General features: G+C 47.1%; 1 protein-coding gene across 4 annotated transcripts in view; it reads left to right on the forward strand.

Annotated features, from left to right (window-relative positions):
- LOC135235136 (metabotropic glutamate receptor 7-like) overlaps nucleotides 1-25,571 on the forward strand; it is a 171,210-nt gene that overhangs the window by 66,059 nt on the left and 79,580 nt on the right. Inside the window, exon 1 of one of the 4 annotated variants that reach the window (XM_064300354.1) lies at nucleotides 4,743-6,569. The exons of the other annotated variants lie outside the window; for them this stretch is intronic. Within the exon in view, the coding sequence (XP_064156424.1) occupies nucleotides 6,060-6,569 (510 nt within the window). The 5' untranslated portion in view covers nucleotides 4,743-6,059. Of the gene's footprint in view, nucleotides 1-4,742; nucleotides 6,570-25,571 lie in introns of those variants that run through there. 4 annotated transcript variants of the gene reach the window in all.

Raw genomic sequence — 25,571 nt, forward strand, 5'->3', positions numbered from 1 at the left:
ATGAGGCAGAGTTTGGGTTATGGTAGGATGAGGCAGAGTTTGGGTTATGGTACGATGAGGCAGAGTTTGGGTTATGGTGGGATGAGGCAGATTTTGGGTTATTGTAGGAGGAGGCAGATTTGGGCTGTTGGGTGGCATGTCCTGTTAAAGCGCTGGCTCTGCTTTCTGCCCTGTAGTGTGCCTGCAGCCCATCACCGCTGTCACCATGGCGAAAGAGATTTCACCTGCAACTGGCCAATCAGTGACCTGCAGCCTGCACTTGCCAGCTATGCCTCAGTGTGTCAGTGCCTCAGTGTGTAAGTATCTCAGGGTGTCAGTGTCTCTGGGTGTCAGTGCCTCAGTGTGTCGGTGTCAGTGTCTCAAGGTGTCAGTGTCTCAGTGTGTTAGTGCCTCAGTGTGTCAGTGTCTCAGGCTGTCAGTGTCTCAGTGTCTCATGGTGTCAGTGTGTTAGTATCTCAGTATGTCAGTGTCTCAGGGTGTCAGTGCCTCATGGTGTCATGCCTCAGGCTGTCAATGCCACAGTGTCTCAGTGTCTCATGGTGTCAGTGTGTTAGTATCTCAGGCTGTCAGTGTCTCAGGGTGTCAGTGCCTCATGGTGTCATGCCTCAGGCTGTCAGTGCCCCAGTGTCTCAGTGTCTCATGGTGTCAGTATCTCAGGGTGTCAGTGTCTCATGGTGTCAGTGTCTCATGGTCTCAGTGCCCTCACTGGCACCACATGCTGAAAGCCGCAGGACCATCTTATGTCTGTTTGGTTTCTGTTCATGAAAGTCATCGTTTGTGCCTGTCTGTGAACTTGACTGATGACATAATCGGTCAGTTATTCTGGGCATTTGGAAGACTCTGCTGTGCTCTCTCTCATAAAAGCTCTGCAAGGCTTTGGAAAGCATTCAGGTTGAACTTTTAAATGAGTGTAGTTTCAGCCGGAATGTATGGTAATTATTCCGTCTAATGGACCACATAGAGCAGTACTTATTCTTCATTTAGTTATTTGAATTTCTGTACATATTTTAGTGAGTTTCAGGCAAAGTACGACGTTATCGCAAAGTGAAATCAACAAATCAATCTCCAACAATGCTGAACCAGGTTGCACAGGTGTTTGTCAAGGATAATAGCCAAGTTTATTTGCTTTGTACTTATTATTTTAATTCAGTCAAACATTTGAAAGCAAATTTTAAAAATGTTTTTGGAATTCTTCTTAGTTTGAATGTTGCCCAGCAACCAAATTGGCAGTTGACTGGGAGCAGTGTTCTGTGGTCTGCGCTGTTCTCTGGAAGGGCACATCCAGGACTGCCGGGGCTGGCTGACATGTTTCTGCGCGCTGTCAGTCAGTCGGGCGAAGCCCCTGTTGTGCATTCCCAGCGCCTAATTTGCTAACATTAGCCATGCTATGCAGCTTTTAACAGCCGCGCCCACCGCTGTGGAACTGCTGAGTCAGGACGCTTCCCCGCGGCACGGAGGTGCCCTCCTTCGGTGTCACATTGCCCCCCAGCTCAGGGAAAGAGCCGGAATCATCACAAAATTATCATTTCTCTGACTTTCCAACCAATTTATTTTTGGAGGTGCCATCTTTTTTGGTAGAGTGGTCTCTGTACACACATGACCACGTCAGCGGTATTTGCTGTAAGGACGAGAGTGACACGGGCAGTGCCTGTGAGTGAGCTGTGTGCGTGATGCTGTGGGCATGTTTAAACATTAGAGTCTGTACCACAGAGCCTGCCTGTGCCACAGACCCTGGCTGTACCACAGAGCCTGGCTGGTACCACAGAGCCTGCCTGTGCCACAGACCCTGGCTGGTACCACAGACCCTGGCTGTACCACAGAGCCTGCCTGTACCACAGAGCCTGGCTGGGCCACAGCACTGACACAGCTCATGCTCTGCACATGCTCAGTAGGAGCAGAGGAACGGCTGACCATGCTGAGATCTGAGACAACAGACTGCGTTGAGGATAAGCCCTTTATGAACGACTGAGAGTTCTTCAGAACATGCATACATGCGTTTGAGCTGATACAGAGTTAGCCTTGTGCTCCATGTGTTTGAGCTGATACAGAGTTAGCCTTGTGCTCCATGCGTTTGAGCTGATACAGAGTTAGCCTTGTGCTCCATGCGTTTGAGCTGATACAGAGTTAGCCTTGTGCTCCATGTGTTTGAGCTGATACAGAGTTAGCCTTGTGCTCCATGCGTGTGGAGATCATCTCCCTATGCATGACTTGCACAAAGCAAAAAGTGTGGTAAAGGTTTTCTGAAAACAGTGTGTTCTGTTTATTGGTCAGAGTCTGTTGACCCTTCAAGGGACCTGCTGAATTGCAATGCTGATCTCATGAAATGCTATTGCACAATATGTTTCTGGTATAATACAGGGTCATGCGTTTTATGTATTTATTTTTCTTTTGTTTCTGATTGCTTATGACCTGTTCATATTAGCATGATCCATATTAGATGTATTCAGCTTGGTGATCACGTCTCATATACTCTGTTGCTGGAATGGTTTTGTGTTTAATGTACACTATCTGTAAATATTTTATATGCTGTTTAATAATGTAACATGCTTTATTTCATAAATCATAGTTAAAGCTATATTTGTCCCATGTCTGGTATATACAGAGAAAAGGTGGCTCAAATGGTCTTGTTTCTTCATAATCTGTGAGTTGCATAACCAAATCTGCACCCCCCCCCCCCAAAAAAAAAGGTGGTTGGTTAACATGTTCTCAGAAATTATTGGACAACTTTCCAACATGCATTTGAGAGCTGACATGATCTGCATTTTCTGTCTCAGACTAGGTTTGGGATCCGAACGCCTGTCTGCTCCCAGCCAGCCTTGCTTTCTTTGTCTCAGCTTCAGTTCAAAATTCCGCTCAATAATTTCAAATCCAAATTTATTAAAACATAAAACCAAGACTCTTGACAATATTTTTGTGATCTTGTCTTGTAAAAGAACCCAAGAAAAGTTCCAATCTGCGGGTTGACTGCACATTCTAAAATGAAAATGGCCGCAGGACTATTTTGAGTAAGATTTTGAGGAAAAATTAAGGTTATTGTAGTTTAATTTGTATACATATTACACCTCTAGGGTTAGTCTTATATTCCCCTTCTGATGGGACCTCCCTGGTCTAGAGATCTTTCATCGGCAGAAGTTAAAACACAAGGTGATATTCACTGTCTAAAGCAGGGATTTGATGAATGGCTTTAAAGATTTAACACCCCCCCCCCTTTTTAAATAATATTCCTGTGCTGGATTCCTGTTAGCATTACATGACAACCACACAGGGTGATTCCATCAAACCACAAACTGTTTGGCTACAGTGAATCTTTGAATAATTCAGTTTCCCATTTGCGGCCATGTTACTTTCATTATGTGCACAGGATCTTTGGCTTTAGACACTGGAAAGGGAAAATAAAGATAAAATGGAGTGTTGATGTGGATCTCAGAGCCCAGTGGGAGGCCATCCGGGCAAGACCAGGGGCAATAAACCCAGCACCGCCCCGGGGCAATAAACCCAGCACCGCCCCCGGGGTAATAAACCCAGCACCGCCCCGGGGTAATAAACCCAGCACCGCCCCGGGTAATAAACCCAGCACCGCCCCGGGCAATAAACCCAGCACCGCCCCGGGGTGATAAACCCAGCACCGCCCCCGGGGTAATAAACCCAGCACCGTCCCGGGGTAATAAACCCAGCACCGCCCCCGGGGCAATAAACCCAGCACCGCCCCCGGGGTAATAAACCCAGCACCGCCCCCGGGGCAATAAACCCAGCACCGCCCCCGGGGTGATAAACCCAGCACCGCCCCCGGGGTAATAAACCCAGCACCACCCCCGGGGTAATAAACCCAGCACCGCCCCCGGCGCAATAAACCCAGCACCACCGGGTATAACCCACCCGCCGGTATAAACCAGCACCACCCCAGGGGCAATAAACCCAGCACCACCCCCGGGGCAATAAACCCAGCACCGGGACAGGTGTGTTTGTGTGAGACGCGTGTGTGTGAGAAACAGGTGGTTGTTTGACACTGGTGCTTTTCTTTCCTACTGGTACATTCATGTGAGACAGGTGTGTGTGTGAGAGAGAGAGAGAGAGAGAGAGAGAGATGTCTTGTAGTGGCAGAATTATTCTGTTCCAGGGTCCATATTGTCTGACTGTAGACCGTTTCTGAAGCGCAGAGCTTGCTGTATAGAGCCTGCAGTGAGCAATGCGCTGGTTCAGCTCTGCTTATATTTACCTCTGAATCACGCAGGCTGTGCTCGCTGGCTTCTGAGAAAGAATTCACCGGTCTCATAATCCCTGGAACATGTGTACCACGAACAGCATCGCATTTCTTTGTTTTATCTGTGCACGTGCGTCTGTAAACGTTCTGATTACTCCTGTACTTTGGCATCCTGGAGTGTTTGCTGTGAATGCTTCCTGTTTGTTCAAATAGAATCGAGATCTAATTTAAATAGTAAAAACCTAAAACCTAAAAATAAAAGACAAAAGAAATGGGGGGTGGGGGTGGGGGGGTGGGGGTGGGGGGGTCATTGACGGACATTATCAATTCAAGCATCAAAAGTTGCACATCGCCGCCACAACCGATCACTCCGAGTGGTTTCATTTTCGCACCTACAGCCATAACGCATAGCGGGTCTGCTGCTGAACAGAGTGGCGTTTTAGAAAGATTTCTTATTTACGCAATGTGTAGAGCACACGCGTTTACACTCCTTCGACATGCGTTGCGCAATATGCGAATCCGTATTTTTCATATTATTACTGTAGTCTGCATTGTACAGGCATTTAAATAAAGCGTAGTTTTGGAGAACGAGGATGACGGAGAGGCGCAAAGTGCTGGTTATACGACGACATGTATTTGCTCCTCTTCATTGGTCAGAATGTTCAATTTGAGTCCGCATCTCAAAGAAAAAAACAAGGAATTGTGAAATGAATATCAACGGCGAAACAAAATGATTAGGTGTACGGACACCGTGTTGGCCGAAATTAAACTGTGAAAACCTGTAACCGCGAAAGCGACTGTGAAGGGGACGAGATGCGAAGTTAATGACGCTTTAGTCTTCATTAAAGGGGGCGAACACGTCGAGAAGGCAAAGTACTGCTAGAGGAATTGCTACGCGGTTTTTGTTAGAATTACATTTCTGAAAGGGAATCTGCTGTTGCGCGGAGAACTGATCGCACCCGGTTAAGCGTTCAACAGGAAACCAATCATTTTACAAATGAATTGCTGATTTGAGGTGGAGTAAGAGGAGGCGACCTTCCCTTTATCAACTCGAAACGGAGCTGCTTCAATTCCTCTCTTCCTCGCCGTTCTACCGGGGTGATTTAATGTGGATCGTGAGACGCGCGCGACCAGCTCAGTGTGGCGTTTTGTAACGGCGCCTGACCGAAGACAGCCCCCTCAAACTTCCTCTGAGCGCTGGGGATAATGCACAGCACCGGGCGCTCCGGAAATAACGGGGGAAAGAAAATTTCATATTCACATTTCATATTCGCAATACTTTGTTTTTTCACTGAAAGAAACATGGAGCGACTTTATTTAAACCTCAGCTTATAAAGGCTCTATTTTCGTCTTCGTGTGCATGTGTTTGCTGTTAATGTATATCATTATAAACATATATTTTTTGTTTTTATTTGCTCGGTACGGCTCAGCCCTTGTATTGTTTTGCCCGCTTGACGCTGGGTTCAGTGATTGACATTTCCGACGCGTGGAATATCCTACTTCATTTTATTTGCCGGTGGTTATTTCTAATACAGCATACATTTATCGACGGTTATATGTTTTGATTATTTTTGTTTCGGTGGACAGCCGTTTATTCTTGACATGGCACTGAAAGCAACAAGCAACAAGCAACGGCGCGCGCTGTGATACGAATCAGCGACGTGCGCGGTTTGGGTAGGCTAACTAATGCAATGCACATCGGACGTACTTTTGATTTCTTCTCGTTTTAATGACTTTATCTTTCAAAAGAATGGCCTCGATTTTAATGACTTAAAGCCCAGTCGCTTCATTTATATGTTGAACAGGTGCACCGCGTCTCTCTTTTCTTGCGCGTGTCCACCGTGGTGTTTGTGGGATCATGACCGGTTACGGTCTCGGCGCGAAGCTGAAGCCGTCCTCTCTGTGGAGATTGATCTGGCTGACAAACTTGTTGGGTGAACTGGCCATGTCGCAGGAGATATATGCGCCCCACTCTATCAGAGTTGAAGGAGATTTGACTTTGGGGGGCCTTTTCCCCGTGCACGCCCGTGGTCCCCCCGGTTTTCCTTGCGGAGATATCAAAAAGGAAAACGGGATCCACCGGCTGGAGGCTATGATGTACGCTTTAGACCAAATTAACAGCGACGAAGAGCTTTTGCCCAACATAACCTTAGGCGCGCGGGTGCTGGATACGTGCTCGAGGGACACCTATGCATTGGAGCAGTCTCTCACCTTCGTTCAGGCTCTGATACAAAAAGACACTTCGGACGTGAGATGTACAAACGGAGAACCGCCCGTGTTTGTCAAGCCGGAGAAAGTGGTTGGAGTGGTCGGAGCGTCTGCAAGTTCTGTGTCCATAATGGTAGCGAACATTTTGCGACTATTTCAAGTAAGTGCTATCATCATTGTTTGTCCATGCATCCGTAGTGTTTGTGTGTATGCAGTTTGGAACACAGAAACACCATTTATCAGTTAAACAGAGTTTGTTGTGATGTGCTTTGTAACTTTGTAATGCGACTTTTAGAGCCATGCTTATAAGACTATGTATATATTTTTTTATTGTTGGAAACAATCGTATTTCATGAGGAAATGGTCATGCTGGCACTGTCATGTACGGATCGTGTGCGAAGCCATTCGTTCCTTATGAATAGATGTGCGCCCGGCAGGTGTCCGGATTTATCGCTCCATTTACAAGAGTCAGTCCGGGCGATGATTAAAGTGGTTTTGCATCACAGCTGAAAATTGTCAATAAATACTCGGGACCGTGACATGAATGCTTCGAAGCTGGGCATTGGTGATTGGAAACACCTTGAAAGCTGTTAGCATCTCGCACTGAACTCATTTCGAAGCTGGGATTAAACTAGTCCATCGATTTCCTCCTGAGGAGTAGAACACATATGATTTTTGATTGATGTTCGTTTTCCATCCAGACGCGTTTGAAGAAAACAAGTAATTGAACAGCAAGATCATGATCTGTGCCGTGGAAATGTATTAGACACACCGCTCTGCGCGAGCTTTTCCCAGCACGCGGACCTTCAGATATGTTTAACTAAATGAGACGAAGTGATTGTCACAGGCCAGATCGATAGAGCCTGCTCCGCTCTCCCGATGGTGCTGAAAGAACAGCTCTCTCCCCCATCTGCTGTGTCCCGCTGCCAACGCGTTCATCCCCGCTTCTACCGAACACAGTTATGCGCATTCAAACGGAATCGCTGTGCGGAAGTGACCTTACGAAACGTTAATTCACCAAATTCGTCATACGTAGTCATACTCTCAAAAAATAAATTGTTAGATTTCTTCTATAAGATTTTGGCCAGTGGTTGCACACAGTATTATTAACTATGTGTGACTTCAATTGATTCAGTACTTGTGGCTTCGACATATTAAGTCAACTTAATTTTCCCTTGTTAATCTAGATCATTTTATTAAATCAATCAATTTTATTTTTATACAGCTCTCTTCACTCCAGCTGTCCCAGAGTGCTGGATAATTAACGGCAGTGAGTGGGGAAAAATAGACTAAACAAAAACTGAACAAAAAACATAATTGAAAGGCAAAGTCTATTTCACTCAGTTAAATGCTATTTGCTAAAAGCACAATCAAAGCGGAAGGTCAGCTGGGTTTAGCCTCAGTTTTGGTCTTTCTGATACATGATGGAGGGAGTTCCACAGTCAGGGGGTGTCGCAGGTAAAAGATCTCAGACCCACAGGTTTGAGGTGAGGCCTGGGGGCCAGCAGTGGTCTCTCGCCTACAGAGTGACGGGATGGAGTTGGTCAAGCTGGGTTTGTGAGTCTACATGGTGAAGGGGGGGGGGGGGGGGGGGGGCTTACATGAGGTCTCTGCTGCCTTACTGTCAGTCAGCCGTGTCACAGGCACAGTGCAGTGTTCTCAGAACAGGTGTGGTGTGTCCAGCCCTGCGGGTGCCAGGTAGTGACCTGGCACCTGTGTTCTGAATGAGCTGTGCGCTGTTTAGTCGACCGACTGGCAGACCAGTAAACACAGTTACAGTAGGCCAGACGAGCCAATAAACACAGTTACAGTAGGCCAGACGAGCCAATAAACACTGTTACAGTAGGTCAGACGAGCCAATAAACACACAGTTACAGTAGGCCAGACAAGCCAATAAACACAGTTACAGTAGGCCAGACGAGCCAGTAAACACACAGTTACAGTAGGCCAGATGAGCCAATAAACACAGTTACAGTAGGCCAGACGAGCCAGTAAACGCAGTTACAGTAGGTCAGACGAGCCAATAAACACACAGTTACAGTCGGCCAGACAAGCCAATAAACACAGTTACAGTAGGCCAGACGAGCCAGTAAACGCAGTTACAGTAGGCCAGACAAGCCAGTAAATGCAGTTACAGTAGGCCAGACGAGCCAGTAAACGCAGTTACAGTAGGCCAGACGAGCCAGTAAATGCAGTTACAGTAGGTCAGACGAGCCAATAAACACACAGTTACAGTAGGCCAGACAAGCCAATAAACACAGTTACAGTAGGCCAGACGAGCCAGTAAACACAGTTACAGTAGGCCAGACGAGCCAGTAAACGCAGTTACTGTAGGCCAGACGAGCCAGTAAACGCAGTTACTGTAGGCCAGACGAGCCAGTAAACGCAGTTACTGTAGGCCAGACGAGCCAGTAAACGCAGTTACAGTAGGCCAGACGAGCCAGTAAACACACAGTTACAGTAGGCCAGACGAGCCAGTAAACACAGTTACAGTAGGCCAGACGAGCCAGTAAACGCAGTTACTGTAGGCCAGACGGGACATAATGGAGTCTGTCAGCTCCTCTACATCTTTCTGACTCTGACTGGGGATGAGATTTTTGATATTCTGTGAGTGGTAAAAAGCAGTTCTGGAAACAGATCATTATTATGCATGTTCTTGTAATATTACTGTAAGTGTTTGTGATTTAAACAGATGGCTAACTTTCCATTGTTAATCCATCTCACCTTTAAATTATTTTCGATTAGTGTAACACGAGATATTTACTTAAATTACACCACACCCCATTAAAAAAACAGTGTATTTAAATGGGAAATCACTTTATTTCCAAATGAATGCAGCTTGCACAAGCAAATGTGCAAATTGCATTTTGCACCACTGGCAAACGTGTCTGTTTTTACAAACTATATGAAAAACTTGAACAGAGTAACAGAAAATTGTCTATCAATAAAAACACCTTCGAGTGAAACTTAAGAAGCAAATATGTGGATATGTGTTACATATAGACCCGTAATTGGTGAATATGTTTGTATAAATATAGGATGGCTGTAGATATTCTTTCTGCATGGCTTCACAAGCTCAAGACCCATGTGCCGTCTTCTTCCAGTACAAAATGGCCGCCGCGCGGACATTGGTGAATGCGTTTAATTGGTCAGCTTTGCTTTGCTTTCTGTTAAATTAATTAAAGTAGTAATGACTTGAACAATTTAAATGAATTTCATCTGAGAAAATCAAATTTAATTACAGACAACCAGAAAACCTGAAAATTTGAGTAATGAAAACAGTGAAATGAACTGTACTGCTTTTTTTACAACATGAAACTTACACCAATTTTACAAAACTGACAATGTTCTCGGAAAGCCATTTTCAAGAAAATGTATATTTATGTAGTATTTTCTAAACATTTGACATGTCCTGTTGGTGAAACACAACACGGCATAATTAGCAAATTATATTTGTTGTTATTATAGGTGATGATGACTGAAGAGTTTTTCAGTGTGTACATTTTTAAACTACTCTGTTATTGTTCTTCAAACCCACGGCAATTACAGAATGAAGTTTCAATTAAAATTTCTTTTTGCTTTCATCCGTGTCTAGCAGACCAATGGGAAATTAAATTAACTTGATAAATCCAAAAACAAAATTGCAAAGAGCAATTGCTACTGAACTACATCCAACAAAGGCTACAAGAAGATTGTTGGAGCAGTTCTGCGGAAGTCTGGTAAAAGTAACCCCAGTGTTTGGTTCAAAAACTAACATGTCTTTTGGTTCTGACTGCCGGTCTCTTGCGTTTCTATGGAGTTTTTATATTCCCTCTTGAGCTTAATGTGTTTTTCCTCTTATGGTGAACTAAAGGAGCTAAAGTGTGATGGATGGATCAGCACAGCAAATACACAATTCATTAATGGACTGATGCCTGTTTGAATGAATCAGTTGTGAATAATGTTGAGAGGGGTGGGTTTTGTGCGTAGAAGGGGTGTGGATTTGTGTGTAGAAGGGGTGTGGTTTTGTGTGTAGAAGGGGCGTGGTTTTGTGTGTAGAAGGGGTGTGGTTGTGTAGAGAGGGGGTGGGGTTTTGTGTGTAGAAGGGGCGTGGTTTTGTGTGTAGAAGGGGCGTGGTTTTGTGTGTAGAAGGGGTGTGGTTGTGTAGAGAGGGGGCGGGGTTTTGTGTGTAGAAGGGGCGTGGTTTTGTGTGTAGAAGGGGTGTGGTTGTGTAGAGAGGGGGTGGGGTTTTGTGTGTAGAAGGGGCGTGGTTGTGTAGAGAGGGGGCGGGGTTTATTTACTGTCCTGTTGGAATCCTTGCCTCCAGTACCTTTGTCCCTTTCTCACCTGCTTTACCAGCAGGTTCTGTGTTTGATTCTCACACCTGCAGTAAGTGTCTCTTACACACAGAGCCATGGCATGGCTGTCTGTCACTCCTGCACATCGGCGACTGTCTCCCACTGATTTCCTTCCAACCGAGAGATGGAATTTAAAATGAAGTGGGAATAAAGGTCAGCTGTGAACAGGGGCACTGAGCTTCACTCCATCTCACACAGTCTCATTTATAACTGCACGCAAGTTCAGCATCGTAAGTATGCGTGTGTGTGTGTGTGGGTGCGTGCGTGCACGTGTGTGCTGACGATGACATTTTACAGAACACCAGGAGAATGGAAATAGCAGAAATCCCATCATGACGCTAAGGCTACTGATGCATGCAGCTGTCTGTATCACCTGTGTTTTGATCAACACTTTGCATCAAAGTGAGTGGAGAGTTTGCATCAGAACTGAGTGGCAGAGGCTCGCTAATGACTGCAAAGTGCTCTACGTGCTTTTAGCATCAGTACTAAACACAGCTCGAACCCACCTGCTCACAGGCCCCATACACATTTCACCCAGCTGCAGCCTAACTGTCTCATTCATTCAGTCACAGGGAGCTCTACTGGTTTCACTTTTCAGTTTGAATTGTGAAACCTGCAGTCAGTAGTGAGTAACGTGGAGAGGAGTGGGGTTTGTGTGGAGGGGGTTGTTGTTTGAGGTCTAGAGGTGGGGGTTTTGTTGAAAGGGGCAGAGTTTGTGTACTGTCCGGTTGGTGACCTTGCAGACCGCCTTTGGAAACGCACTAACCAAGCTGAAATTGAGACTTTGTGCTGCAACACATGTAGAGCCCAGCAATCACTGTCCCAGTGCACTCTGGGTATCACTGTCCCTGTGATCCCTGCCCCAGTGCACTCCAGGTATCTCTGTCCCAGTGATCCCTGCCCCAGTGCTCTCTGGGTATCTCTGTCCCTGTGATCCCTGCCCCAGTGCACTCTGGGTATCTCTGTCCCCATGATCCCTGCCCCAGTGCACTCTGGGTATCTCTGTCCCCATGATCCCTGCCCCAGTGCACACTGGGTATCTCTGTCCCTGTGATCCCTGCCTCAGTGCACTCTGGGTATATCTGTCCCAGTGATCCCTGCCCCAGTGCACTCTGGGTATCTCTGTCCCCATGATCCCTGCCCCAATGAACTCTGGGTATCTCTGTCCCTGTGATCCCTGCCTCAGTGCACTCTGGGTATCACTGTCCCTGTGATCCCTGCCCCAGTGCACTCTGGGTATCTCTGTCCCTGTGATCCCTGCCCCAGTGCACTCTGGGTATATCTGTCCCAGTGATCCCTGCCCCAGTGCACTCTGGGTATCTCTGTCCCCATGATCCTTACCCCAGTGCACTCTGGGTATCTCTGTCCCAGTGATCCCTGCCCCGGTGCACTCTGGATATCTCTGTCCCTGTGATCCCTGCCCCAGTGTACTCTGGGTATTGCTGTCCCAGAACACTCCTGTGTTCCTGTGGGATACAGTCACAGCCGGGGTGCCCCCAGGGATTTCTGCACCCCTTCTTCAGACTGGGCCCCATCCAGTTCTAGTAGTTTTTTTAGGGTTTGGAGTCATTAAACTCCCCCCTGCGTACGGTGGCCCTGGCTGACAGTAAAGGGTTAACTCTCTGATTCTCTCTGTAATCTGTGAACTCTCAGGTCCTGCCCCAGTGTCTGTACTGGCCTTTCTGTGTTTGTAAGGAAAGGATAACTCTGCACTAGTGCACTAGTTCAGTGCTGTATGTGGAGCTGTACTGAAGACAGGGACTTTACCTGTTTGATAATCCTTCTTTAATGAGATGTTTTTGGATTAGTTGGCACAACTGTCTTTTAAATGAGCGAGTAACTCCTTTCAGCAACAGATGCAGGAGCCATTCCATTAGGCACTTCTCATTAAATCATTATACCTATATAAAAATGTTGCTTTTAAGTTTGAAGTTAATCTTGTTTAATGCAGCCTGATCCTTGCGCTTCTTTAATAGCGCTCTGCTTAGCGCTGAGCTCATCGCTCCCGTGTTTGCGGATCGCGGAGCATCGCCATCTCAGCTGTCTCCATGACAACACGGGCACGCTGACAGGTGCATGTCCGTCCCGTGTGCTGCAGGACGGCTCGTGTCTCAGCCCACGCGCCTCTCATCACTCTTACCTGCCTGCACTGTGACGAGCCCGGGGGCAGGTTCCTCAGCCGCCTGCCCTCCTCTTCCTCATCATCACAGCTGCCTCAGCAGCCTGCTCTCCTCCTCTTCCTCATCATCACAGCCGCCTGCTCTCCTCCTCTTCCTCATCATAACAGCAGCCTGCCCTCTTCCTCATCATCACAGCTGCCTCAGCAGCCTGCTCTCCTCCTCTTCCTCATCATCACAGCTGCCTCAGCAGCCTGCCCTCTTCCTCTTCCTCATAATCACAGCCGCCTGCTCTCCTCCTCTTCCTCATCATCACAGCAGCCTGCCCTCCTCCTCTTCGTCATCATAACAGCAGCCTGCCCTCCTCTTCTTCGTCATCATCACAGCCGCTTCAGCCGCCTGCTCTCCTCCTCTTCCTCGTCATTAAAATCCTGGATGTCAGGAGAGTGACTCATGAGTGTCAGGGTGTTATGGGAGTTATGAGTCCTCCAGCTGACCTGCGTGTACTCACTGAGGCTGTTTCCAATCACTTTGATGTCATGTAAAAACAGGACGTTTCATTCTTTCTCTCTCTCAACCACCCACTTACTTACTGCACAAACACAATTAGCAGCTTAGATTACCCACAGAAACTTCCTTTTTTCATTTGTAGATATATTGTATGTGTTTACATGTATCATTACAATAATGACTGACCTCAAAGAAGAGATAATCTCCACTGTTGGAGAGAATGTCATTCTGTGTAGGGATGTGGTGTGTGGGGCAGATGCTGCTCAACTTGCCAGGGATTTTATTTAAATTTCTATTTTAATCTCCGTGGTAAACATGGAGTGGGAAACATTGGCACGTTGACTGGTCACGATGAGCAAATAGACTTTGTGCTGTTTTGTGTCCTCATCTATCCTGATTGAATATGGGATGTAATTTCAGGGCCAGATGTGTTGGTATTCAGCCCCCTGTAGTTCAGAGCTGTAGACAGTGTGCTGTGGTTCCTGTAGCTCAGTACTGCTGTGGACAGTGTGCTGTGGTTCCTGTAGCTCAGTGCTGCTGTGGACAGTTTCTTGTGGTTCCTGTAGCTCAGTGCTGTGGACAGTGTGCTGTGGTTCCTGTAGCTCAGTACTGCTGTGGACAGTGTGCTGTGGTTCCTGTAGCTCAGTGCTGCTGTGGACAGTTTCTTGTGGTTCCTGTAGCTCAGAGCTGTAGACAGTGTGCTGTGCTTCCTGTAGCTCAGTACTGCTGTGGACAGTGTGCTGTGGTTCCTGTAGCTCAGTGCTGCTGTGGACAGTTTCTTGTGGTTCCTGTAGCTCAGTGCTGTGGACAGTGTGCTGTGGTTCCTGTAGCTCAGTGCTGTGGACAGTGTGCTGTGGTTCCTGTAGCTCAGCGCTGCTGTGGACAGTGTGCTGTGGTTCCTGTAGCTCAGTGCTGTGGACAGTGTGCTGTGGTTCCTGTAGCTCAGTGCTGTGACAGTGTGCTGTGGTTCCTGTAGCTCAGTGCTGCTGTGGACAGTGTGCTGTGGTTCCTGTAGCTCAGTGCTGCTGTGGACAGTGTGCTGTGGTTCCTGTAGCTCAGCGCTGTGGACAGTGTGCTGCTGTAGACATTTGAGCGGTGGCGACGGCGGCAGCTGCAGTTCAGTGGGGTTCTGATTAACACTCAGAACAAGTCGCCTCACCCGTCCCAGCCTCATCAGCTAATGTCTCAGAGACACACGCCTGCCGGCTGGATAATTTATCTGCATCCACCACAGGCTCCTGATCCACTGATTCTGCCCTGAGGCCTGGATATGGGGACAGAATCTGGTGTCACATCCCTCTCTATACTGAGCTGCCCCGTGTGGGCGTGTGCACAGCCTGAGTAGGGTGATGAAGATCAGGCCCGGAAGGCTTAGTGTGAGCAGTGTGTGTGTGTGTGTGTTTGTTTGCAGTGTGTGTGTGTGTGTGTGTTTGCAGTGTGTTGTGAGATTTGTGTGTGTGTGTGTGTGTTCGCAGTGTGTTGTGAACAGTGTGTGTGTGTTTGCAGTGTGTTGTTAGCGGTGTGTGTGTGTGTGTGTGTGTGTGTATGCAGTGTGTGTGTGTGTGTGTTCTGAGCGGCATGTGTGTGTGTATGCAGTGTGTGGGTGTGTGTAGGTGTGTGTATGTAGTGTGTGTGTGGGTGTGTGTGTGTTGTGAGCGGCATATGTGTGTGTGTGTGTGTGTGTGTGTGTGCATTGTGTTGGTAAATAGCTGAAGTGTGTGTGCTTGTTTCTCCTCACTGTTGTCTCCCAGCAGTCTTGTTTTGGCAGGAGTACAACGATGGTTTTTCAGGAATTAAGATAACAATTTGTGTTAAGATTAATCCCCACTTTGACTGTAGCCATTGCTTATGGTTAATTCTCTGATTAATGTTCTCTGAATTATCTCATCATATTTTTCAAAATGATAACTTATGTGTGTGGTAAAACCCCACTATGGCAGCCGCACTGGTTTCTGTGGGAACCCCACTGGTCTCTATAACTGCACTGGTTTCTATAGGAACATTTTTTATGGGAACCCAACTTGTCTCTGTGATAACTACACTGGTTTTTATGGGAACCCCACTGGTCTCTATGATGGCACCACTGGTTTCTATGATAACTGCACTAGTAAATGGTAAATGGTAAATGGACTGCATTTATATAGCGCTTTTATCCAAAGCGCTTTAAAATTGATGCCTCTCATTCACCCATTCACACACACACTCACACACCAATGGTGAAAGGTACCGATCAGCTCGTTGGGAGCAATTAGGGGTTAGGTGTCTTGCTCAGGGACACTTCGACACACCCAGGGCGGGGGGTAGAACCGGCAACCCTCCGGCTGCCAGACAACCGCTCTTACCTCCTGAGTTGTGTCGCCACTAGTCTCTATGATAACCTCATTGGTTTCCATGGGAACCCCACTGGTCTCTATGATAATCCCTTTGGTTTTAATGGGAATCCCATTGGTCTTTATGATAACTCCACTGGTTTCAATGACACCTCCACTAGTTTCTATTATAACTCCACTGGTTTCTATGCCACCTCCACTGGTTTCTATGATAACTCAATCTGGTCTCTATGGTAACAGTACTGATAACCACATGCCATATGTTCATTTTCCATATGATCCACAAAATTAATTCAGATAATTTAATTATGTATTCAAAAACATGATAGCAAGGGCAGTTAGTCATGCAACTTCACACACACACCCACACACACACGTGCACACACATGCACACACACTCTCTCTCACACACACAGACACACACACGTGCACACACACACACACACACACACATATGCACACACATGCACACACACACACACACACACTCTCTCACACACACAGACACACACACACTCTGTCTCTCACACACATGCACACACACACACACACGTGCACACACTCACAAACTCTCACACCCTTGCACACAGTTTGACTCCAATTCTCCTCATGCTTTGCTGCAGTAAGTCTCTCTGGCTCTTATGGTGATGGAAACAGCTTCTCTGTTGGTCTGTCTCAGATCTCTCATAGTCTATCTAATGGCCGCCATTTCGGCTCTAAGCACTATGCAATAAGAGCACGAGGAACACCAAGGGCTGAGAGGCTTCCAGTGCTGAGGTAATATTCTGTTACGCAAACTTTTCATTTTTTCATTTTTTTGGGGGTGGTGTCCATTTTATCAGAAATCACGGGTACAGCCCATCAGTGATTCTGTGCTTGTTGTGTTGAGTCCAGTCCTGTGGAGACGTTGTGTAGCTTGGTGTATATTCCTGGGAGGAAAGAGCTGCAGTCTGCCTTCTCCTGAGCTTCAGGACAGACTGCGCTGACAGAGCCCTGTCTTCACACACAATCTGTCGCTGCAGGATTCTGATTACCGCCAGCGGAACTGAGGCTGTCACGCAGGGCAGTCAGTCACACGTTTCTGCTGTCCTCTGGGCTTCCCTGTTAACAAGGCTGGGACTGCTAACAGGAGGTCCTGATTTGGAACAGGTGGTTCTGATTGGCAACGGGAGATTCTGATTGGTAACGGGAGATTCTGATTGATAACAGGAGGTTCTGATTGGCAACGGGAGGTTCTGATTGATAACGGGAGATTCTCATTGGCAACGGGAGATTCTGATTGGTAACGGGAGATTCTGATTGGTAACGGGAGATTCTGATTGATAACGGGAGATTCTGATTGGTAACGGGAGGTTCTGATTGATAACGGGAGATTCTGATTGGTAACGGGAGGTTCTGATTGATAACGGGAGATTCTGATTGGTAACGGGAGGTTCCTGATTGATAACGGGAGATTCTGATTGGTAACGGGAGGTTCTGATTGGTAACGGGACGTCCTGATTGATAACGGGAGATTCTCATTGGCAACGGGAGATTCTGATTGGTAGCGGGAGGTTCTGATTGGTAACGGGAGATTCTGATTGGTAACGGGAGGTTCTGATTGATAACGGGAGATTCTGATTGGTAGCGGGAGGTTCTGATTGATAACGGGAGATTCTGATTGGTAACGGGAGGTTCTGATTGGTAACGGGAGGTTCTGATTGGTAACGGGACGTCCTGATTGATAACGGGAGATTCTGATTGGTAACGGGAGGTTCTGATTGGTAACGGGAGGTTCTGATTGGTAACGGGACGTCCTGATTGATAACGGGAGATTCTGATTGGTAACGGGAGATTCTGATTGGTAACGGGAGGTTCTGATTGATAACGAGAGATTCTGATTGGTAGCGGGAGGTTCTGATTGATAACGGGAGATTCTGATTGGTAACGGGAGATTCTGATTGGTAACGGGAGGTTCTGATTGGTAACGGGAGGTTCTGATTGGTAACGGGACGTCCTGATTGGTAGCAGGGGGTTTTTGCTCATTACCACAGGCCCAGATGTGAGTTCTGTGCCGTGTTCACCCAGCTGCGTGTCTGTTTGGTGAGCAGAATGCCTGCGATTGTAAACCCCTTTACGACCTGTGGCTGTGAGAAACCCCGTGGCTTCTCGTGGCTGTTTATGAGCTCTGTGTGCAGGCTGTTCTGCCGCTGTCGCAGCGTGGAGCCTATAAAACGCCGCTGCCACCACTTCATTATTTTTAAAAGGATAACGCCATCGCTTTTCAGACCGAGAGCCGGCCGTGGAGCTCGTGTGGCAGGGGGAGATGTTATATTGTGTGCAATGTGATGCTCCCCTCTTTATGCTGCAAATTAATTTAGAACCAACTCATTTTGTTGAATAGAGGTTGGGAGAGAATTTCAGAAATGAATTAATTTTACATCAAGCCAGAACAAAAAAGATGCAGCTTTTTACTTTTTTTATCTGTCCTTGTGAAATCTGTAGGGTGGGTCTATGTGTCTGTAGGGCTGGTCTGTGTGCCTGTAGGGCTGGTCTGTGAGTCTGTAGGGTATGTCTGTGTGTCTGTAGGGCTGGTCTGTGTGTCTGTAGGGCTGGTCTGTGTGCCTGTAGGGCTGGTCTGTGTGCCTGTAGGGCTGGTCTGTGTGTCTGTAGGGCTGGTCTGTGTGCCTGTAGGGCTGGTCTGTGTGTCTGTAGGGTATGTCCGTGCGTCTGTAGGGCTGGTCTGTGTGTCTTTACTTAACCTTTACATAACATTTTACTTAACCTTTAAAATACATTTACTTCACTCTGACATAACCTTTACTTAACCTTTATATAACTTTTACATAACCTTTAAATGACTTTTTACTTAACCTTTACTTAAAGTAATAATCTCGAAGATATCAGATATTTTCATTAAAATAAATGTCTGTTAAGTCACTATCTATCGCCAAATTAGGTAACACAATGGTGATTGAGCCTATTATTATATTAATTAATATTATTATTATTATAATAATTTATGATTAAAGAACTGGGTGTCTGTGGCGACATTCCCGGGAAAAAATCACAAGCGGCGCATAGTTAGTGACGCGTTTTCCATCACCCATCAGTGGCTGGTCTGCCAGAGAGGGTAGACAGAGCTAACGCAACAGGCTTGCTCTTGAACTCACTGTGTGAGCGGCCTACTGTTTTTTCCGGTGTCTGCTGCAATAACAGAGAAAGTTATGGAACCCTAAAAAGTTCTTGTGTAACATGAGAGGTCATATTATTTGTTGATGTAGATTTCGTATTACATTTGATGACAATGTAACGTTACTAAATTACATAGCTATTTGCACAGCTAACGCTAGCTACCGGACCATGTCAAGAAAGGCAACATTAGTTTAGGCAACGTTGCGCACAGTATCCATCTCTCATATCAGGTAACACTGCGTTAGCTAGCTAGCTAATGTAATTAACACAATCTAATGTCGGCTAACAATTAGAAAAAACGCTAGCTAACGCTACCGACTGGTACCGACCTCGCAAAACGTCTCTCGAATGCAATGCTACCTTGTTCCAACGTTGTAATGTAGCTAACTAAAGGGGCAGGCAACGGCTCTGCTACTAACCAGTTCACACCGCTGCAGTTTTCTCTGCAACATTCTAAAACCATTTTGTCTCGTTGCGAATCATTGATCTGAACTGGCCTTAACGTTACTGTTATTTACATTGACATCAAGTTCATCAGTAATCATAATGATAGGAATAAAGCCGGGGTATAGGTGGATCAGAGCCGGGTCTGATTTCTGTGTAAAGATGTCAAGCCGGTGAAAACTAAATAAAAGAATACGGCAGTATGGATTAGCATTGTTATTATTTTATTACGCTTCCTCATATGTTCTTTCAGCCTTGATGCCCTTTTTTGATAAAATCTCCTTTGTTTTTGTTTTATTCTTCTTGTTCTGATTGCTAATTTAACACCCAGCTCAGCTTTATTCTCGAACAGTTTATCTAGCAAAACCAGAAACACCAGGGGTAACATTTTGTAAGGCAGTTGTTTCAAAAATAGTACACAACAGTCATTCACGAAAAAGACTGTTTATTGTGCACGAGATACATAATTTGCGAGCCACAGCGAATCCCGCGAATTCTTCTCTGCAGTGTAAAGATGTTCATACCGGGCAAAAGGTGGATAAAGAACGTGTGGAAATTGATCATCACTAATTCTACCCCAGATCTGCTACAGCATTTTAACCCGGCTTGGCAGTGTAAAGACAGTTTAAGTTAGCCTAATGTTAGACAATGAATGAGTATGTACATAACATTACTTTTATAACAACCATTTTTTATTCAGTAAATAATAAGTTGGCGTGGCCCAGGTGCCAACTGACTGACGTCACACAGGCGACAATGGTTGGGTCGGGTTGGATCTCTGGGAAGTGAGGTCCAAAAACACACCTGCAATTACTGCTTTTCGCCATTGGTACCGCCAAAGAGAGCGAAACAGAAATCTTCGAGATTGTAACTTTAAATCTTGCATTACTTTTATGTAACTCTTACATAACCTGTACTTTACCTTTACATGTTACTAACTAACTTTTACCTAACCTTCATTTAACATTGCAGTAACATCCACTAAACTTCTCTTAGTTCTGAGGCCGTGCAGATGCATGGATGGATTTGTTTCATATGAGATATAGAGACTGAGAGAGAAAGGGGGGGAGAGAGGGAGAGAGAATGAGAGATATGGACAGAGAGAGAGAGTGAGAGAGGGATGGAGAGGGGGAGAGAGAGAGTGTGAGAGAGGGAGAGAGTGCGTGTGAGAGAGGGAGAGGGGGAGGGAGTGTGAGCAGGAGTGGGGGAGAGAGTTAGTGTGAGGGGGGAGAGACAGAGTGTGAGAGAGGGAGAGAGAGAGTGTGAGAGGGGGAGAGAGAGAGTGTGAGAGGGTTAGAGAGTGTGTGAGAAGGGGAGCGAGAGAGTGTGAGGGTGTTTGAGGTCTCAGACGTAATCACCATTTTGCTCAGGAGTCTGTGCTGTGGGATGAATCAGGGTGGTGGATTCTGATTGGGATAGGGGGCCTAACTGAACTAACTAATTATTAGTGAAGCTGATTATTCTGAAACTTGAGGGTGAAGGTGGCTCTTCCCCATGTGCTGAATTTTAAGAATCTCACACCACTGGCTAATCTGCTTTCAGAGAGAAATCTGTGTATTTCTGCTCGCTGCAGAATTAAAGAACACTACCAAATACCAACCAGCACACTACCAAATACCAACCAGCACACTACCAAATACCAACCAACACACTACCAAATACCAACCAGCACACTACCAAATACCAACCAACACACTACCAAATACTAACCTACACACTACCAAATACCAACCTACACACTACCAAATACCAACCAACACACTACCAAATACCAACCAACACACTACCAAATACTGACCTTCATATTACCATACCAACCAACACGCTACCAAATACCAACCTACACACTACCAAATACCAACCTACACACTACCAAATACCAACCTACACTACCACACACAGACTTACAGACAACCATATACCAACCTGAGACAGTCCCACGCAGCCCCCAGCCCCGCAGTGCCACGCTGTGGGTAGCGCATGCCAGTCCCACGCAGCACCGCAGTGCCACGCTGTGGGTAGCGCATGCCAGTCCCACGCAGCACCGCAGTGCCACGCTGTGGGTAGCGCATGCCAGTCCCACGCAGCACCGCAGTGCCACGCTGTGGGTAGAGCATGCCAGTCCCACGCAGCCCCCAGCACCGCAGTGCCACGCTGTGGGTAGAGCATGCCAGTCCCACGCAGCCCCCAGCCCCGCAGTGCCACGCTGTGGGTAGAGCATGCCAGTCCCACACAGCCCCCAGCCCCGCAGTGCCACGCTGTGGGTAGAGCATGCCAGTCATGCCAGTCGGCACTTTCTCTTCTCCTCGTAACGATGGGAGCAGGAATGAGCCCAGTGCAGCAGGAGAGAGCAAATAATCAGTTCTGCCGCAACTCCTCGCTGAACAGAGCTGCGCTCTCTGAGTCACTTTTTGGGTGCTTGGATCTGGCAGAGTTTTATTTTGTTTTCCTTTAATACACAAGGGATGTAAGCTGGGATACTGGCCTTATGTTTGTATCGCCTGTGTCAGTGTGGATAATCCTTTAGTTAGGAGAGAAACTAAACTCATATGGCTAAAGCTGCCACAAATGTGCTCAGTCCAGTTAATCTGCTGGAACAGTGTGAGATCATTCTCTGCCTATAATGGATACTATGAGAGGTTTTAGAGGCTTTCAGTCTGTCCTTGAAGGTGAATTAAAGTTCTAAGCTTTCTTCTTAAAGTGTTGCAAATCTGAGGATCTTCAATTCTTCCTGCTGAAATGAGATTATATCTTTGTCTGCCATAGTTTTCGTGTCCACAAATACTGCTGCTTTTTCTGTGATTAAGTTTTATAGTTGTAATGCAGCTGTTGGAACGGAGGCCCGAAGCGCCCTCAGAGCAGAGACTGGGGTCTCCGAAGAGCAGCTACCGGCCTGGGGTCCCACTGGCTCATCCACGGCAGAGGAGGGAGTCTCAGTACTGGGGCAGGAAGGCTTTAGAGTCTCAGTACTGGGGCAGGAAGGCTGTAGAGTCTCAGTACTGGGGCAGGAAGGCTGTAGAGTCTCTGTACTGGCGCAGGAGGCTGTAGAGTCTCTGTACTGGCGCAGGAGGCTGTAGAGTCTCTGTACTGGGGCAGGAGGCTGTAGAGCCTCAGTACTGGGGCAGGAAGGCTGTAGAGTCTCTGTACTGGGGCAGGAAGGCTGTAGAGTCTCAGTACTGGGGCAGGAAGGCTGTAGAGTCTCAGTACTGGGGCAGGAAGGCTTTAGAGTCTCAGTACTGGGGCAGGAAGGCTGTAGAGTCTCAGTACTGGAGCAAGAGGCTGTAGAGTCTCAGTACTGGAGCAGGAGGCTGTAGAGACTCTACTGGGGCAGGAAGGCTGTAGAGTCTCAGCACTGGGGCAGGAAGGCTGTAGAGTCTCTGTACTGGGGCAGGAAGGCTGTAGAGTCTCAGTACTGGGGCAGGAAGGCTTTAGAGTCTCAGTACTGGGGCAGGAAGGCTGTAGAGTCTCAGTACTGGGGCAGAAAGGCTGTAGAGTCTCAGTACTGGAGCAGGAGGCTGTAGAGTCTCAGTACTGGAGCAGGAGGCTGTAGAGTCTCAGTACTGGAGCAGGAGGCTGTAGAGACTCAGTACTGGGGCAGGAAGGCTAAAGCGCCTTCTAAATAAAAATGTGGAAATAAATTTGATTGGCAGGAGAGGAACGTGTCGCATCTTTCCTGCAAGGCCTCCTGCTGATAGTTAAGCACACAAACCCCTTATCATTTTATTAGCATTCCACACAATAACATATTCTGCTCGCATTGTTTTTATCGTCTTCTCCGCTGCTCGGAGCTGTAATATGTGTTTAATGGCTGCTGGATGATTGTTGCCATGGAAATGGGGTTTGAAGGGAATTGAGGCTTGTGAAGGGAATGGGTGTTTTGTGTACAAGCTTTTTACACTGAGAAATGAGCATTGACTCATCTAGGGAGCCACAAGTCTGAAATGCACACAAGCGATTGTCGCATTTACAAAACGCTGTCAAAGACTGACTGCCATCTTCAGTCCAACTGTCATGGTGTTTGTTTTCAGATCATAGCTGCTGTTTTGAGGAACGCTGTCTGTTCTAGAAGAGCAGTGACATCATGCTGGTAGGGTCAGATCCTCAGGGTTTTCAGTACACCTGCATTATGAGCAAACACAAACAAACCGGCCTCACATTTACTCTACAGGCAGTCTACAAACCTGCCTGAAAGAATTACAAACTGGGCGTTAATGTTAGTGGGTGTTAATGGGCATTAGTGGGTGTTAGGTATTAGTGGTTGTTAGTAGGCGTTAGTGGGCATTAGTGGGTGTTAGCAGGTGTTAGGCATTAGTTGGTGTTAATGGTTAACGCGTGTTAGTTGTTAGCAGATGTTAGTTGTTAGGGGGTGTTTGTTGTTAACGGGCGTTAGTTGTTAGGGGGCGTTAGTTGTTAGGGTGGTTATGGTGTTAGGGATGGTTGTAGTGATGTTTGTGTTTAACGGGCTTTGTTGCTTGGGTTATGTAGTGTTTTGTTAGGGTGTTGTTGTGTTGTTGTTAGCGAGTTAGCTGTTGCTTAGTTGTTAGGGGTAGCTGTTCGTTATGTTGTGGTGTTGGGCATTGTGGGTTGTTAGTGTTGTTTTAGTGGTTGTGCGTGTTAGTTGTGTTGTAAGCGTGTGTAGCGTTTAGTTGTTATGTTGTTGTTACGGGTGTTGTTAGTTGTTAGGGGTTGTTGTTAGGTGTTTGTTACGGCGTAGTTGTTAGGGGAACAGTGTGGCTTGTTAGGGCTTGTGTTAGGGTGTGTTAGGCTTAGTGTTAGCGGTAGTTTAGGGTTAGTTGTCTGGGTTGGAACACACTCCGTTCCAGCAGATCTCGGTGCTTCCTGTCTCGTCTCGCCTGGTTTGTTCATTTAGCTTCTCATTTCCTGAATGGGCACCATGTGAATCATTCCACAGTGAGGGGCACTATAATATAATGTGCAATAATATACCCAGTTATTAATACTTATTTATATCCCTCTAATGGTCCCAGTCCTCTGGAATGGTTCTGCTCTCGCTCTGTGCGCTGGTGATTGACAGGAGCATATTTCCAAAACTGTCCCAGAGGTTCTGATCATTACAGGCTGCCTGGCTGAGACACACTCACAGCGCAGAATAATTATCTGCTCAGGGATCCCATCCGTTTCAGTGAAAGGACAGAAAGGGCTAGCTGTGTGTGTGCGCGTGTGCGTGTGTGTGTGCGTGTGTGAGTGTGTGTGTATGCGTGTGTGCATGCATGTGTATGTGTATGTGTATGTGCGTGTGTGCGTGTGTATGCGTGAATGCGTATATGTGTGTGTGTGTGTGAGTGTGCGTGTGCGTGTGTGCATGCATGTGTATGTGTATGTGCGTTTGTATGCGTGTGTATGCGTGAATGCGTATATGTGTGTGTGTGAGTGTGCGTGTGCGTGTGTGTGTGTGTGTGTGTGTTTGCGTGTGTGCCCGCTTTTGCGCATGCATGCGTATGTGTGTGTGGACAGCAGTAGTACTGCCCTCTCTCTCTGGGATTCTGGGATATTCCCATTTGGATCTGAGATTGAAAAGTAGGTCATTCTCACCAGAAACGGAACAGCTGAGAGTTTTGGCAGTTTCACCGAGTCCCTTCACCAGAGCCTTCTGGGACTGCCGCTCTCCGTGGTTCTACGCGTTTCATCCGCACAGTCCACCCCGTGTTTCATCCGCACAGTCCGCCCCATGTTTCATCCGCACAGTCCACCCCGTGTTTCATCCGCACAGTCCACCCCATGTTTCATCCGCACAGTCCACCCCACGTTTCATCCGCACAGTCCACCCCATGTTTCATCCGCACAGTCCACCCCATGTTTCATCCGCACAGTCCACCCCATGTTTCATCCGCACAGTCCACCCCATGTTTCATCCGCACGGTCCACCCCATGTTTCATCTGCACAGTCCACCCCATGTTTCATCCGCACGGTCCACCCCATGTTTCATCTGCACAGTCCACCCCGTGTTTCATCCGCACAGTCCACCCCACGTTTCATCCGCACAGTCCTCTCTGTGTTTCATCTGCACAGTCCACCCCACAGTCCTCTCTGCATTTCATCTGCACAGTCCTCTCTGCGTTTCATCCCTGAACGCTGCTGCTGTGGGGAGTGTCCCTGAACACCGCTGCTGTGGGGAGTGTCCCTGAACACCGCTGCTGTGGGGAGTGTCCCTGAACACCGCTGCTGTGGGGAGTGTCCCTGAACACTGTCCCCTAGGGACCACAGACATTTAGTGATTTCAGCAGACTG

Source organism: Anguilla rostrata, chromosome 11 (assembly GCF_018555375.3).
Source record: "Anguilla rostrata isolate EN2019 chromosome 11, ASM1855537v3, whole genome shotgun sequence".
In the NCBI taxonomy this organism is placed as follows: Eukaryota; Metazoa; Chordata; class Actinopteri; order Anguilliformes; family Anguillidae; genus Anguilla; species Anguilla rostrata.